General features: G+C 45.4%; 1 protein-coding gene across 1 annotated transcript; it reads left to right on the top strand.

Moving 5' to 3' along the window:
* Window positions 1-7703: 7703 nt before the first annotated feature.
* On the top strand, window positions 7704-16970 carry LOC112961249 (potassium channel subfamily K member 16-like). Its single transcript, XM_026056207.1, is given in 6 exon segments — window positions 7704-7784; window positions 7786-8061; window positions 10076-10196; window positions 12603-12769; window positions 14330-14498; window positions 16666-16970. Coding segments are annotated over 6 exon segments (1119 nt in total).
* The last annotated feature ends 312 nt before the right edge of the window (window positions 16971-17282 follow it).

The following is a 17282-nucleotide window of genomic DNA, read 5'->3' as shown; positions in this document are numbered from 1 at the left end:
GCCTGCTCATGCCCCTGAAGCCACCACCTGGGCACTCCTTCTGCCTGAAGCTGGGCACCGTGGGGGAGCTGCCAGCAAGACCTTGCTGTGTCCTTGTGTAGCTGGAGTGCATGTGTGAGAGGGAGCAACTGTTGGGCACATGCTGTGCTTCTTCCACCGCTCAGAGGCCCAGTGGCCCACTTTCATCACAGCAGCTCCCGCTCAAAGAGGCTCCATGTTTTCAGGGCTCTTTGGTCTTTTCCTGTCACTTGCCTGGAGTTACATACCCTTCTGCAACCTCTTCTTGGAGAGGGGAAACCTGATTTGTATTTTCTCTTTTTTGTTCTCCCGAAGACAGGAATCCTGAATGGAAGAATCTTGAAATGAGGATAATTCTTGTCAGCATAACATTATGAAAAGCTTTTCTTGACTGGGTTATTTCCTGCCTCCCAGAGGAGATCTGGCATGGACAGCCAGGTGCTAGACACTCTCTGTTCCAGTTATGTTCAGGCACTTCTAAACACCCTCTGTATAACTCTTGGGGCCCAGCAGTGCCCTGGCCAGCAGTCCTGTCAGGAGGGCTGAGGGATGGAACCAACCCAGGAGCAGGCTACACAACCTAGCAGCACTGGCAGCTCATTGCCAGTTTCCACCTTTCCCCAAGTCTCTTGCAAGTCATGTTACAGAGGCATGCTCACTCTCAAGAAGGAAATTAGTCCAGTCCAGGGCCAGTCCCTGGGGACTCCCAAGACGCCAAGAAAAGAGGACTGGCAGTGAAGGCACTACTGATACTAGGGGAGTCTTTTCCTTAAAGATGATGTCACCAGCATAGATGAGCTTCCAGAAAACTCTGTCACATGAATCACTAATGTATATGATGAACCATGAAAGAGCCAGCACAGATACCCAGGTGAGCTGCTAGTGATGGCAGATACATCACTCAGCTGTGTCAGCCCCTGCTGTGGCATTCTCCTGTGTTGGGCTGCCTTGCACAGCAGCCCTAACCTCCTGCATACCAGAGCTCTTAATCTCAGTGACATTCAGCTAGCAAACGCAAGACACCAGCTGCAGCATTTTCTTCACTCATGGAAATCAGCCCATTTCCTTGACAGTTGGTAGTTATCCACAAGAACTGGGCTTTGCAGGTCCTAAATAGCAAACCGGGAAGTTTAAGGATCACTGCTGAAGAAAGCTTTAGTGTAAGTATATAATAGCTTGGCATAAAGTCACAATATAAAAAATGAAATGACCCATGCTAAGAGACTGAATGTTCTGACCACAACTGTGAGTAACAGATATTTATAGGAGAATTGTTATACAAAAGTGTAAAAATGAGAGTCATCTAATAGTTTTAATCCTAAGCACAACAGGAAGTACAACCACAATCACATGGCAAGGAATTTCCACAGCAACTGATAACATTTTCCATTAACATGGAGTTAATTTCAGGCTATAATCAGCCTAAGGACACAGACTGCCTAATGATGTAGCAAGATAACTGACTCTATACATAGAAAAAGGAAATGGTTCCACTCTGAGTATGGTGAAAGGCAGAAGGAAGAAGAGTGGGACTCACAGAGTAAGAGTGTTGTCCCAGTGCATGGTGTCACAGGCAGGAAATGCTCTCTGCCCTCCATTACCACCGGATCTCACTGCGTGGGTTTCCCTGCATTCCCTGGACTGGATAAATAATGCAGGTGCTAAAAGTTTGTATTGCTTCTTTTTCCCTGATCCCATAACTGCATCATTGATCTGTCCTGACTTTTGAACAAAAGGTATTAACTAACTGTATTACCAGACGTGCTGCCTCCTTGATTAGTCACAAATTATCAGCAATCTGAGGGTATTAGCAGGCCTTACTGTCCCTGCCCATCTCCCTGGGGCCTCCTCTGATCCTGTCCACATCCAGGCCCCCATTTCAGCCCAGCTTGGGGCCATCAGTCCCTGCCCCACAATGCTGTAATGGTGCTGGTCTCCAGCCCCACAGAATGTAAGTATCATGAAGCTGAGGACATTTGTGTCAAGGTGCCATGTGGGCTGGTGACTCCTTGTGGGCCCACCAAGGTCCTGCCTCTGCCTGGCCACAGGCCTGATCTGGACCCTGACCCATGGGTGACCACCCGGCCCAGCCTTGGCCCATTCCCAGCCCCGCAGAGGTGCTTGATGCCCAGAGCTGGGGCTGCCCTGGCTGCCCTGCTCCCTTGGAGGGCAGTGGGATGGGCCCTTGCTGCAAGGCCTGGCCCTGCTGCCACAGGGAGCCCCTGCTGACACAGGCACCCGGGCCCACAAGGAGCCATGAGCCCACACAGCACCCTGACACAAATGTCCTCAGCTTCATGATATTTATATTCTGCTGCAGGTCCTTACCAGGAAGCTACACCCAACCCATCCATGGCCTGGCACAACCTAGTAGATCACATGTTGATATAACTGCAAGCTACAGATTAGGTGTCAATGGGACAGTCTCAAAGACAGAGGTGAACTGGGCCAATAAAAGTTCTCCTATTGATTTATGAGTTGTGGAGAAGTGCTACTTCTTGATAGCTGGAGCTATTGGTACTTCCATGATGGAAGACAACAGTGATGAAGCCTTACAACTGCTTCTTTCAGCTCCTCTTTGAGGAATGTGTGGCACTGAATAGGTCTGTGAACCCATCTGGCCCAAGGGCTGGGGGAATGTAAGGGAAGTGCTGCCATTGCTAGAAATTTGTTTTGATTAAGTAGTATCTACGAGGGATATATCTGTGATCTCTGTAGTGCGCAGGGATTATGGTGGCTGATTCATCAGATAGTTGGGAAGGTACACTGGGGCAGTCTATCTAGCCAGGTTATCACTCTGGTTACAAAGCAGGTGTGAGAAGCCAGCCCTCCAGTGATGATGTTTTACCCACAGCAGCTCCCAGCATTTGGGGAAATGCTTAGTTTTGATGACTGGGGTGAGTGAAATCAGGGTAGCCCAGTGTCCCAACCCCTGAGGTGGGACGAAGTCAATGATGGTGCTTCGGTTCAGATCGCCCTTCTCACTGTGATTCTCAATCAGTAGATACAGCAAGAGGCACAGCTCCAGGGACAGCCATAGGGAGTGTGTTTTGCAGCTCTTAATCTAGCAAGGCAAGGAGAGGAGGACAGTCAAGACTAACAGAAATTATTCTTACATTTATGAGGAATGCTTTCAAATGGAGTGCTTTATTGAATGGATATGGGTTCCCATCCCCTTTTCCCCCAAAGCCACTTATCCTTGAAGATCCCCTCAAAGATCCTAGTAATGAGCAGATACTGCGCTTTCTCTCTTTCCCTCTTTCCCTCTTTCCCTCTTTCCCTCTGCAAGTGTCCTCCCCAAGTACAAACCAGACTTTGTTTGATGGGATCCTGAAAATTGTCTGGATATTTTATAAGGGCTATTAAAGAATCTCAGGCAGGTGTGAGGAAACAATCTGAGAAAAGTTGATGTATATTCCAGGGCTAGAGGAAAACAAATGTCACAAGTATTCTGTCTGCTTCCTTGCAGCCAGGGACTTCTTAGGATGCATGTACAGGCAGTAAACGTTATCTTGGAGACAGGACTAGAGAGTATCCCAGTTCAGTATATATACTTCAGAGGAGGCAGCATGAGAAAAACAAGGTTTCCTGGTACCTTACCCACCCTGATCAAACCACTGCAACTGAAGTCAATATAAAAAATTTCCTTGCCTTCCATGAACCATTTTTTCTCTTCAGATGTATTGAGCAAAGAATACGCTTGTATTATCTGCAGGAATGCCATGTGCAGACCAGGAAGCACTACATTTGCACATATAAAGGGACTTCTTTTGTCTCACAGAGCTGAGAGTCCAAGAGATGCAAAGGGGCATAGGGATAGGTGCCATTATTTGTGTAGAAATATTTGAAACCTGAGGAACAAACACACCTTCAACATTCTGCAGCTTCAAAAGAAGTGAAAGGAAACATGACACATCCTGTTTCTACAAACCCTTTTCCGGTCACTTTAAAGAAAATCTTTAAGCTTTTAAGGGTTTGCAAAGCTACATATCTTCATTCATAGTTTTCCTGTTTTCCTCTGAGGTCAGACAGATTTGTGTGTGAAAGGACAACTAGCGCTTGACAGAGTGAAGCCATCTGCCACTTTTTGTTTACACCAGCTCAGTGAAGCTAATCTCAGAGTTTTTGCATTAGCTTGTATTTTTCAAACACAGTAAGAACACAGGGGCTTGAAGAAAGGAATAGATTTTAAATGCTTTGTTGATGGCTGATTTGCTTCAGTGTTTTCTCATGATTAAAATAGGACATCTGCTGAGTTAACAAGGAATCTGTGCAGAAGCCAAATGAAAATGCTGGAAAATCTAAGGTTAAGCAAGTTAACCTGAGTGATATCCAAAAATGTCCATGATACAGCCAAATAAATTCAGGTCTGCCTGGTATCTGTTCCAAAGTCAATATCTTCATTCAAGAACTCTGCTCTCCCACCCTACAAGTTCTTCTCAACAATGGCCAAATTCCCATTGAAGCTGATGAGAACAAGCTCAGACACTTACATAGGCAAGTTCCCATTGCAGGGGGACCATCCTTCTGAAATCAGTAGAGGTTACTTCTGTAGGTAATGGTCAGTGATATGGCCAAGCATTTCTTCATGAGAAACTCTCTGTTTTGTGGTATTCTCTGGAACATAACAAGTCAAGGCCCGCTCATAATTCTTAAATCAAGGACTTCAGGGCACCTGGGAGGCCTACACCTGAGGAGTCCCATGTAAGAAGCCTTGAGGCAGGTAAACAGCCTACAGAGGGTCTATTAAAGATCTTGACTGGAGGCGAGAGGAAGGCACAGCTGTGCGGCCCATCAAATAGGAGATATATCAATACCTCATTGATGTCATGGGGTAACTAAGAAGTCCTGACAAATGCAAAGATGAAGGAGGGAGAAGTCATGCTCCAAGCCAGGGCCAGTGAGTACGTCTCTTGGGAGTGTCCCTTCATGCTCATTAGATGGGATGAGTCATCAACCTCTTGGAAAGACAGATTTTCAGCCACTGAGTGGACTCGTCTCTTAAGGGAATTAAGGGTTTCAAGGGAAACACTCCAGGGAGCACTAGGGAACAACACCAGAGAACCAATCCAGGCAGACTCATAAGCAGCAGCATTTATGATTGTCTGCAAGCAAAAGCTGTTCTGTACTCATCACCTAGCTGTGTCAGAAAAAATAAAGCCTAATAATACATTAAGACATGCAGACCCCTGGGGTCATCTATTGTTCCTAGCACAGAGAAACAAATGAGCTGCCTATGTGAGGTGATAACACAATGACAACTTCTTGATATGCCCTAGAAATGTGAAAAAAACCTCAGCACTTACAGGTTTGATCCTACAGAGTGTAGAGTGACATACCAGTAAAATTCATGGGGATTTTGCCTGGCTTGGGTCTCTGGGCCTCAGCACAACAAAGCATTTGTGTGTTGATTACACTGGAACTTCTCTGTAATAAAGACTTTCATGATGTCATCGGATCACAGGATAATTCAGGTTGCAAGGGACCACAGGAGGTTTTTCTAGTCCAACTTCCTGTTCAATGCAAGGTCAGCTCTGGGGTTGGACCAGATTGCTCAGGGCTCTATCCAGTAGGGCCTTGAAAAACTCCAAGGATGGAGACTACACAACCTCTCTGGGCAACTTACTCCAATGCTTGACTGTTCTCAAAGGGGAAAGTTTTTCCTTATATTCAGTCTGAACCTCTCTTGTTTCAACTTATGCCTGTTGTCTCTCGTCCTTCTACCATGCACCACTTTGTAAAGCCTGGCTCCAACTTCTTGATGACCACCTTGTAGGTATTGTGGGATCACACTATTAGGTCACACTATTAGGTCACCCCCCCAAACCATCCCTACTCCAGGCTGAAAAAGCCCCAATCCGTCAGCTGCTCCTCACAGGCAAGTGCTCCAGTCCCCAACCATCTCAGTGGCCTTCTGCTGAAGTTGCTCATCAATGTCTTTCCCATACTGACTGGCCCAAAACTGGATGCAGTATCTGGATGTGGTCTCATGAGTTCTGAGTAAAGGAAGATAATCATTTCACTTGATCTGCTGGTTATTTTACTGTTCGTACAGCCAAGGATGCTCTTGGCCATCTTTGCTGCCAGGACACATGGCTGAATCATGCTCAGCTTGCTGCCCACCAGCATCCCCAGGTCCTTTTCTGCAGAACTGCTCCCCAGCTAGTCAGTCCTCAGCCTTTACCATTGCAAGGGGTTCCTCCTTCCCAGGGGCACAGCTTGGCATATGCTCTTGTTGAATTTCATAAAGTTTCTGTTGGCCCATTCCTCCAGCCTGTCTAGGTCCCTCTGGATGGCAGTCCTGCCCTTGAGTGTATAGCCTGGTCCTCCCAATTTTGTATTATCTGCAAACTTGATGAGAGTGCACTTAGTCACTCCTCCAGGTCACTGATAAAGAAGTTTAACAGGACAGGTTTCAGGACAGACCTCTGCAATACTCCACTTGTTACTGGCCTGTAGGCAAAGTACAACCTGTTTACCATGACCCTCTAAGCCCAGTCAAACAACCACTTTTTGCCCATCTGTGTTTTGCACCCCACCACATTGTAAAGTCCTGTCTTGGATACATTGCATAGGAAATGTTGGTAGAAGAACCTGGCTAGACCAGAATAAAGCACGGGTGCTTGAGAAGTTACAATGTGGGAGGTGCAAATTGTTGCATGCTGGATACTTGGATACCACTGACTGCAGTTTGAAGGGTGCAGATGTTCACACTGGTGAACATCTAGCTCTTTACAACAGAATGGGATGGCAGAACATCATTATTCACTGTGGAAAGCTAAGGGTGAGTCCCAAACCCATTGGATTTTCATGAGGCAAAACATATATGCAGATAGTGCCCCAAAGCTATATCAGAGAGGTTCAGAAGGAGGCAGTTGAGGTTTCTGAGGGAAAACAGTGAAACAAAGGAATAGGACAGATGGCATTTGAATGCTTTAGGAAACCTACTTCTCTAGTAATCTAGTAGCAAGAGTAATCAGACTTAATGAGATTCCAGGCCAGCTCAAGACCAGGTCCATTTACGAGACATCGTTAACATGGAAGCCCACATTAAGAAGCCCCTCAGCCCAGGCTCCAGCACTTGCAGGCACATTTGTGCCTTAATGGAGCTTCCTTGTTAACGCAGCCAGGACAGACTGGGAAGTCCTGCTTGGGTTATTGCTGAGGGAAATAATCTGCCTTTGCTTACATGGCCAGGCCTGGTGCTTTTTCAGCCTGCGCCCATTTGCCTCTATTCCAAGCATTTCACTTCAAGCTGTTGTGGCCTTGCGGTGCCCTGCCCGGGGCTGCAAGCAGACAAGAGAGGCCCAGGAGAACCACCTGACTACATCTGAGTGAAGCTGCCCCTGGACACAGAGCGAGAAGGGGATTCTGGGGTCATCGAGGCTTGCCCTGGGGTCCAGTTCTCGAAGACTGCTGGAGGCAGAGGGGGGGAAATAATAATCTTCCAAGCGAGCTCCCCTGTGGGCCCTGTGCGGACTGCCCTCATCTGTCCCCCAGAGCCTCGGGAAAACACGTCTCAAGCAGGAGGAGATGGCCACCCGCCAGCTCCTCATATCCTGACCCATTTTTCCTGAGAACTCAGCAAGGTACAGTTTCACAGATGAGAGGAAATCCCTAAACTGCACACAGCCCAGAGAGTGGAAAGTTTTTTTTGTTTGTTTGGCTTTTTTTCCAACTTCTCCATGAACATATTTGACAGCTCGCTGTCCCTGTCAGCGCAGGATCCCAGCGGAAACCTGGGTTGGGGCTGCACGTTCTGCCTCAAGGGAGGCTTCCCAGGAACGTGAGGTATTTACCAACCACCACCTTTCACTCCCCATCCCTTGCAGTGTCCCGTCAAGGGCCATGTGCAGTGGCAAGCTGCAGAGGGGTTTGCTGGTGGCCAGCTACTTCATCTACTTGCTGGTGGGTGCAGTCGTGTTCCAGGCGCTGGAGAAAACTGCTGAGAAGCAGCAGAAAATGGCAGCTGCCCAGATGAAGGAGGCTTTTCTGCAGAACTTCACCCACCTCACGGTGGCAGAGATGGAGCAGTTTATGAAGGTGAGTGTGAGGTACTGGGGAAGCCATTTCTCCCTCCGCTTTCCCTGTCAGCCTGCATTTCCTACTCTGCCTTGCCACACAGACGACTTTCACTGTGTCCCTGCTGGTGCATTCACTTGGATGATTTTTGCAAACCCCAAGCCTGTTCTCTGGTCCGACTAGGGAGGTCACACTGATGGTAAATGCAGTGCATGAGGCTTGACAAAACCTTTTGTGTTAGTTATTAAAAAAAAAACAAACCGGAGGGCCTGATTCTTTTGACTCTTGCCTCCTGCCTGCATGGCTTTCGGTGGGGCTGTGCTGATCTACAGTGGGTGGCATGGCATGAAAAATGAGGCTGTCAGAAGCGAGTGGGGATGATTGCTGCACGCAGCAGCATCACAGGCAGTGCAATAGAACAATGCAGAAAGCTCTGAAATAATCTCTTGGGAAGAAAGAAACTCAAATCTCTGCAAAGCTTGTGGCATAGTCAGGGTTTATTTCTCAAAGACATTATGGAAGTGAAACACTTAACCTTGCCGAGACAAATGTGTTTCCAGTCATTGCAGAGGAAGCTGAGGGTGGCTACAGTTCTCTGGTCATCTTAGCTATTTTGTAGCTCTATCTGCTACAATGCAGAAAAAATGGGGACTGAAAACAGCCTTTCTGTAGGCATTTCTGCGTGGGAAACTAAGAGAGCTCTACTGTCAATAGGCCAGTTGGCAGAATAAGGAGAGGAGCTGCGAAGCAGTATTTCTAATAAAGTGACTATTGATCTAGTCCCCACTTCACATAAGCATGCACCCTCTTCAGCTTGGATTGGGGGGGGGGGGGAAGAGAAAAGGAAAAAAAAGAGGAACTTTGAAATGAAATTTTTGTGCCATGGCTGTGGAATGATTTGTGTTAGCCTTGATTTTCTGGGGGTGCCAGCAGAAGATTTGGTGGGGGAGGGAAGGGGGAAGATCTTCCTGGTGCAATTTTTTCCAGCTTGTGACTTGCCTCTGGCAGGGCTCAGCCCTCGAGTTTATCTAGGCTGCTTCTGTACAAATTGGCCTGTGTTCCAGATGTCCAGCCCTCTGTCCTCTGTTTGCTAAAGACAGGGACAGCTGCATATTGCTTTCTTTTTTTTCCCTAAAGCTTTTAAATATATATCAACATTACTTATTATTAAAACCAAGGAAGAAGGGAAAAGTCTGAAAAAGCATGGAATCATAGATGATAGGTCTGGAAGGACTTGGGAGAGGCATCTAGTCAACCGCCTGCCCCAGAAAAGCCCTCACTGAGCCCAAACCATCTCTGACAGATGTTTATCTACCCACATCTCAAAGGCCTGATTGCAAATACTGTGTGTGTGTGCGCTCATGCATTCAGTTAAGAGAACAGTGCACATGTCAGGCCATATTCTGTCTGCAATTACACTGAAAGTAATGACTTGAAATTCAATGGACTTTCTCTGGATTTAAATCTGTGACACTAATCAGAATACAGCCTTAAAATGAAATTCTCCTAGTGTGTCATGTGCACCCTGCTATAAATCACTGGTGCCTTGCTGGGAGGGATCAGGCACACTGCTCAGTGCACCTCCATACAGATGAGGAATTAGACCCTGGATCCACTACTACCCTCTCAAGGGCAAACTCAAAACGAGCAATCAGCCACCCCATCACTTAAAACTAGTGGGCTGCCCTGCTGTGGCATGTCCCAGTCTTCTCTTAGGATCCTTCATTTACAAAGTAGGCAGCCTTAAAAAAATCTGAGGTCCCTGGGAGGTGCAGTTCACACTAAATGAAGAAGTTCTCCTGTTAGACCACTCAACATAATCGCAAAGAACTAACACTCAAAAATGCTGTCTGGCTGTCAGCAAGTCTGTGCCTTTCTTGAAAGCTAAGGTGTGAATGGTATTCGTAGTAGTGTTGAGGACAGGTGAGTGGTACTCACAGGAAAGGAGCAGTAATGGCTAAAATCCATAATACTCTTGCAGCAAATGCTTGAGAATAGCCGCCGTGCTGATACCAAACCTTGCTTTCCCTTGCAGAACCTGACTGAAGCTATTCAGAATGGAGTATACCCTGTTGGAAATGAATCACAGATTGAAAACAGCAACTGGGATTTCAGCAACTCCTTCTTCTTTGCAGGCACGGTCGTCTCCACAATAGGTAGGATTTTCATGTGTATGTGTGCTTCTGTGTGTGTGTGTTTGTGTGTGCGTGTGTGTGTGGTGCTTATTATGTATAGTTATTAGGACCTGAACAGATAATGCTTTCAAGGGTAAAACTCCAGTTCTTCATGGGCTAGGGCAGGAAGCAGCAACAGACTTGATCTTGAGACCTCACCATACCACAGCAGTACAGCATCTTCATTCACAGCTTTATTTTGGCTTTTGAAATATCAATGGTTTTCATATAATTTTTTCCCATCCATTTCTTCTTTTCTAGCCATCTGTTTAAATCTTGGCTCAGCTGCCAGTTGTGGGCGGGAAACAGACTTGACTTCCCTGGTCTTATTCTAGGGTCAAACAAGCTGTAAATCATTCCTGAGACTGCTGTAAAGCATAGAGAAGTGGTAGGAAAAAAGTGAACTCTGCTGGGGCATGAACACCATACACTGCTGGATTAGTGTATGCCTTGGGCCAGAATATGCCGGGAGGGAAAAACAGGAAGGGGGCAAGGTGAATGCTATCACTTTTACACTGCTATTTCAAGCACAGAGCTGTTCTTACCATTTCAGGGGCTGCCTTTCCCCTGCCTGTCTCTCCCTTTCTCCCAGATATACATCTCAAAATACACAGGTCTGCCAAATCTCAGTATAAAATCCACACTGTTGGCTCCTGCTTCACAATCTCATGCTGTGCAGGTTAAATCCATGTTTCTGCAGAGCAGAGCTGAGACATCACTCCCACTGCACCCTAGGCACAGCTGCCCTGTTGATCTGTAAGTGTGACATGTCACAGGGGCCCCAGGGGTGTCCCAGCATCATAGCAGGTGTGTAGGTGTTGCATGACCCCATAACTGAGACTTCCTGCCTTAGAAGAAAGAAAATGTAGAGCCTTAAGTAATGTGCCCTCTAGCAGTCTCCACTGATCTGCTGGAACCCTTTCAGTGCAACACAGGAAAAGCATGGACGAGGATCTGGGAAGGAGAATGAGGTGAAGAATTACTTGTTCCTATCGATCCAACTACCATCAATGAACTTGAACTGAAGATCAGACCTTCCTCTTACTCACTCCTTGCTCCTCACCACCACATGTATAAGTCTGACTCCATCAGCGTTGAAGAGGTCATTTTAGCACAGAGAAGGGTTGGGCACTAGGAAAGGCTTCAGACCCATCACACCAATGAGGAATGTTTCATGGTTATAGCAATATTCACATTCCCTAGTTTGTCAACACACTGCTACTAGCAAAAGCCATTCCTTGGTACCACATATTATTGTATTTTTTTCATTATTACATTTTTCTGCCAAGCAGAGATCAGTTGCCTCCCATCAAATTTTGCTTCTCCAGCAAGAGAGACAGGCTGTCACAGGAGAAGTACAGCTTTGCCTGTTTCTCTGCACCTTCACCACAGAGGTCTGTTGGTGAAGCTACATCACATATTTCTACCCATCTTCAAACCTCCAGGATCAGGGATGTCAATTTTTGTTGACATGAAAGTGGAACAGCTGTGTGACAGGGAGCACAAGACAGCTCAAGCATTTTGGGGCCTAGCAGCCCATAAATCAGCCAGTGGTCTTATTTGTCTTTTCCCTCAGAGAAAGCCTTGCACTCTAGGTACACTGAGATGAACTGAGCTGGGGAAAATGCCTTTTCTCAGTAAGGACATACACAAAGTACAGGACTCTTGCACTCAGATATGTACCTCAAGGGATCTGAGAAGAACAAAGTCTCCAGTCCATTAAGGGACATGTCTGGGGTTCTGCAGCCATTCCACTGCTTAGATAAATTCTCTTTTAATAAGATTTAAAGACAAACCTCTCTCTGGCATGAATAAATCAGCCACCATTAAGGTCTAGACTATTTAGCATAGGCTATTCTTATATACCCTATGCTGCTTCCAGGACTTGAGCCAGCATCCAGACATACCAGCTTACTGGCATTTAGCCAGTGAGGTCACTAACACACCAATGTGCTGTACGCTCCAGCCATGCCTTCAAGGGCAGATTGAGAAGAAGCTAGGGGTGGGCTGTATCTGATTCTGGCATGGCAAACAGCCCTGGACTCCAGCCTTGACATCTTCCAGGTCCCCGGCCTTCTGGTTTCTGTCTTTCCATGTATTTGTCACAGGAGAGAGCATGTTTTCCGTAACTGCTTTTAGATTATGCTTTCATTCCCATTAAGGCTAGGCTGGAAGCACACAGTGCTCTCTGCAGCCTCCAAAATATGCAGAGTGAATCACTTCATCTGCCTACTGGCTTTGTCAGAGAAAAGCGAATGCATGTGGGCTGAGAAGTGCTAGCCATGTCTTCTGGGGGCAAAGGCAGGCCAGGTTCGGGTAGGTGTGAATGGGACTGTGGACTGCTCCAGCTCTTTGGAATACCTCCTCTGACCCATCTTTCTTTCATAGGTTATGGCACACTACATCCTAAAACTGCTGGGGGACAGATCTTCTGTGTCTTTTTTGCTCTGTTTGGAATCCCTTTGAATATTGTTTTTCTGCACCGTGTCGGTAAGATGCTCTCGCTGCTGTGTAAAAAGCTGGGGAAATTCCTGTACGTGAAAGGAATGAGAAAGGTAATTGGTTCCACTTACTCAGGCAGTTATATGCTCACTGCTAGACTTCTTTCAAGATATATCCTAGCATTATCCTCTGTCGTGTTTGTTCTCATGCTGTGTTAGGCACCATACTAGAACAAGGTAAGAGAGGTTTTTCACCCTGCAGGGCTAAACAGACAAGGCAGCAGTAGAAGAAAGACAGGCAGAGAAAGGGATGCATTTTGCCTACTCATCTAAGTGGCAGGCATCTACCCCCCTTCAGCAATCAATGGAAAGAGCAGGCACCTCATCCCGCTTCTCTAGAAACTTATCTCAGGAGCTAACACTCTTGGGAAGTACCATTCTCTCTTCATGGCCAGTAGACAGAGATGAGATGATAAAGCATCTCATGTTTAGACAGCAAAAAGTAGGTGAGCCGATGCCATCCAGATGTTAAAGGTATCAGTAGATACTTGACTCATTGCTTAGCCTAGCCCCTCTCTTCCCTTGACTCTGACAGACAGGAAACACAAGGCTCAAGTTGTCCATTTGAGCCCAGTTGTTGAAAGGTGAGGAGGCACACGTAAGGTGCTAGAGGCAGGCCATCTCTTGCCTGGTCATGCCCCAAGTTGTTGCAACTTCTCCTGTTCTATCACCATTTGTAAGTAAGCGGGAAGAGCTTTTCTCTGCCTCCTGCTGTAATTCTCTTTCAGGAGGAGCTATGAATGCTACAGACAATTCTATTCAAATTATTGAATTTCTCCCCATGTCTGACACCTTAAGCAGAACATAAGGCTTGATCAGATATAGACTCTATCATATGCACAATGTACTAAGGCATGGGGAATTATCCAACAGTTGCCATTCATTTCAAGACAATCTGGAATTGTAAAATTCTGTACATAAATTATAGGTGTGTCTGACTGAGAAGCCTTAGTTTATAAGAAGTCTTTTCTTCCCAGCCAAGGCCTCTTTCTGGCTGCATGGAGGTAGGATGGTACAAAAGTCACTTTCCATATACTTCATCATCAGGAGCTCATTTGACAAAGGCCTTCCTGTAGCTGGGTATTCACTGGGTGGGAACCAAGTTGTGGCACTGATGCAATGCATTTTCAGAGAAATGCAGGCAACATTCAAGACTCCTGGAGATAACATTGTTGGAATAAGTTATGGATTGTTTATGGGTTGTTTAAAAAATGTCTATTTTCTCAGGCAACTTTGGATGTTTTTGAGTGCAGTACCTGAATACCTAAAAACTAACTAAAAAATTAAGTATGGTGAAAAATGGAAATAGTCTGATTCTGATAAAAGTCGTTGGATAGGAATTCCTCCCATAATTGATGGTCATTGGAGGTCAAGACAATCACTAAAAAATCTACATGTGCCTCAATTACTGTAACCATACAGTAATCCCATGATGCATGGCTTCCCCCTACTTTGGCTGAGGTACCTTTAGAGGAAGAGAATTCAGTACAACCCTTCAGCCCCTGTGGTCCTAGTAGGTATTTCCAGATAGCCTCCCATTTGAATACCCCACCATTATATATGACCTTCTACTGTGTCAAATCAGAATTATAATTGAATTGGTTTCTTTTTCAGAAGAAGATCAAATTTCTGACCCTTTTGTTCTTCCTGGTGACGGGGATCCTAGTGTTTCTGTGTTTGCCATCACTCTTCTTCCAGATAACAGAAGGCTGGTCCTACAGCGAAGGAATTTATTTTGCATTTATCACCCTCAGCACCATTGGCTTTGGTGATTATGTAGTAGGTAAGGTTGAATTCAGAGAGGAGACACACCAAAATGCCAGGGATACTACTGTAATTACCATAAGATGACTGCACAAGCCACTAGTGAATGTACTGTGGAGACAACTCTTCCACATGTGTCTTCCTAACCTTTGCCCTGTATAGTTCTGGGTGAAATACTCATCTCTCTGGGATTTCATAAGCTGATGAAAGCACTATGATGTCTAAATATAATGATATATGGTGCTTTAGGGTGCAAAGAAGCCACTATTTTGAGGAGGGGAAAGGGAAGTGTAGAGGAGGATTCAAAGAGCCTGGGAATTTGCATATACTGATAGGGAGTGGTTTGTGACAGTCATACAAAATAAGGCATGTATCCCTGCTTTGGCCATCTAAGTCTTACGTTTCAAAGTGTATAATAAAGAAATAATTGGTCACATTTCAGAAGACATGATTTTACAGCAATTGTCCTCAAAACTGTGGAAAGGGGGAAAGTGGGGAAATGTACTCAGTTGTTGAAAAATGGGGGCTTATACTCACGTGTCACTGCAGAAGTGGACTCTTAGCATCCTACGCATCACTGGATGCTCTTTCACAAGTTGGAGCTATGAATTTCCCCTGAAGTTAAACTGTTTAAGTCACAGTCCAGTGAGCTGGAGCGCTTCTAGAAACACTGCTGTGGATATACTGACCAAAATACACTCTCCATGTAATTAGCTTCTAGAAGAACTCTAAAATGAACACCAGAGGCCAAATCAGTGTCCATAGAAGAAGCAATCAAACACCTGGACTCCACATAGCATCAAAGATTTCTCTAAAATGAACTGTCCTGCTGGCATCTTGCCAACCCAAACTTCATTTCAGCTGTGGTATGAGAAGGAAACTCTGGAGTTAGTATTTTAGCTCCAGTGCTGCCCCCACAGTGAGTCTGGAAGTCTCACTTCACTTTCTGATGAACAGACTTCACAGCACACCAAATACAAGGCTCTCAAGCCCTGCAGAAGGGCAAGAGGGGCTTTGGAGAGTGGGTGACTGTCCTGCTGCTTGTTTGGAGGATTTCTTAGTCAGGACTTTGGCAGAAGGGGCCCACAGGCTTTTCTGGACACTGTCTGATATTCCCTGCTGGCCTTAATTTTCCTGAGTCTACATATGAGACCAGATGGTGCTTTGAAGATCCAGTTGACACCTTGCTTATTTGCATGAGATTAAAGATTGTAATGATCTCATAGCCTAGCTGATTGCTCATCCATAATGTAATGGATTCCTTTTCCTTCTCACAGTACAAGAATCTTGCACACTGATTTGTGAAAACCCATGTTTTCAAGCAGATGCCAGGGTCATATAAGCTGGATCATGCAAATAAGGTTGTGTGGGATTAAACGCAGCAGAAGTAAAAACTCTCTGAGCATTGGTCATGAACTGCTGACATCTGAGGAACCAAATGAAATGACCCATGCAGAACAGTGGGTGTGGAATACTGGGTGATGCTAAGAGGTTTGGACTGCATGAAACATGCTTCAGTCCACTGATTTCCAACACAGAAAGTTGTGTTCTCAGTATGTGACAGAGTTCTCATCACTCAACCACCTTTGTAATGGCAGAAGGTCCTGCAGCCATTCAAAAGCAAAGTAGGAATTGCAGCTTCTCTCTTTCTACAATCAAGGATACCTGTAATTTAAAATAATTATGTATTAGGTCATAATCACGCTCTGTTGGAGGAATATACAGAATTACAATAGTCTAGGTAGCAATTGTAGAGTGGTTTTAGTGGCTCACTGTGCTCTGCTTTTTGTGCCTTTTGAGTTTGGGAGTATTTTCATAATAATACAATACAATTTACTTGTACATGCAGAGGTTTCAATGGAGTTGGTATGCTATGAGGGAAAAATATCCTGATCTGCTGCTAATCCATCTCAGTTCCAGCATATCTTTTTGAAGGGCCAGCATGGTGGACTGCCATATACTAGTTTATTAAAACCACAAGAGAGTGGCCCTACCTGAACCTAAAGCATGTTTTCCTTTGAGCTGCAGCCTTGCTGGGGAAGTGAGAGACTCCACCACAATGTAAAGATCACCTTAAAGCGCTCAACGTAAAATACTTTGATGAATTCACTAGCTTGGCCCATTTTACACAGGCAAAGCAATTTTAACTTGTTAATTTCCTTTTCTTTCTCTCTCTCTGTCTGCAGGAAAACAACCAGACAGGAATTATTTTTCCCACTACCGAACACTGGTGGCCATTTGGATTCTTTTTGGCCTTGCCTGGATTGCTCTCCTGTTTAATTTATTAACAATGGCGCTGGAAGATACTGAAAAAATAATTGCCAAGGATCTCCATCAAATGGGAAAGGTGAGTAAAGACAGTGAAGCAAGTCAACAAAGAAGATGCTGGCCTGCTCAGTTTATTCCAGAAGAACTACAGCCACCACACGCTGGAGGGGATGCACAGAAAATGGAGTCATTAGCAGCAGGTTCTGAACACCCAAAAAAATGAAAAAAATGTTTTTTTCTTATAGCAAAAATATTTCTATAATATATGGAGATTGAATCCTTCATTGGAGATTTGCTAGTGCATTATTCTAAAGAAATTCCCACGGAAATAACCTTTTTCGTGCCTTTTGCTGAGATATGACCTTTCAGAACTCAAGATTTAAAGTTACACAAAATGAGACTATTAATGGTAAGAAATTTGCTCCTCAGTTTGCCCCCAAGTTGTGCTAACAACCTGACAAGTGCACTGGTTTTGCAAGGCTTCTTTAAGGTTCTTCCACAAAAAATGCAGAGGAGGCACATGGTAGAGCTTGCT

This window comes from Apteryx rowi, unplaced genomic scaffold (genome assembly GCF_003343035.1).
Source record: "Apteryx rowi isolate R43461 unplaced genomic scaffold, aptRow1 scaffold_13, whole genome shotgun sequence".
NCBI classification, from domain to species: domain Eukaryota; kingdom Metazoa; phylum Chordata; class Aves; order Apterygiformes; family Apterygidae; genus Apteryx; species Apteryx rowi.
Note: the sequence above shows the minus strand (reverse complement) of the source record. Positions and strands in the feature narration are given on the sequence as shown.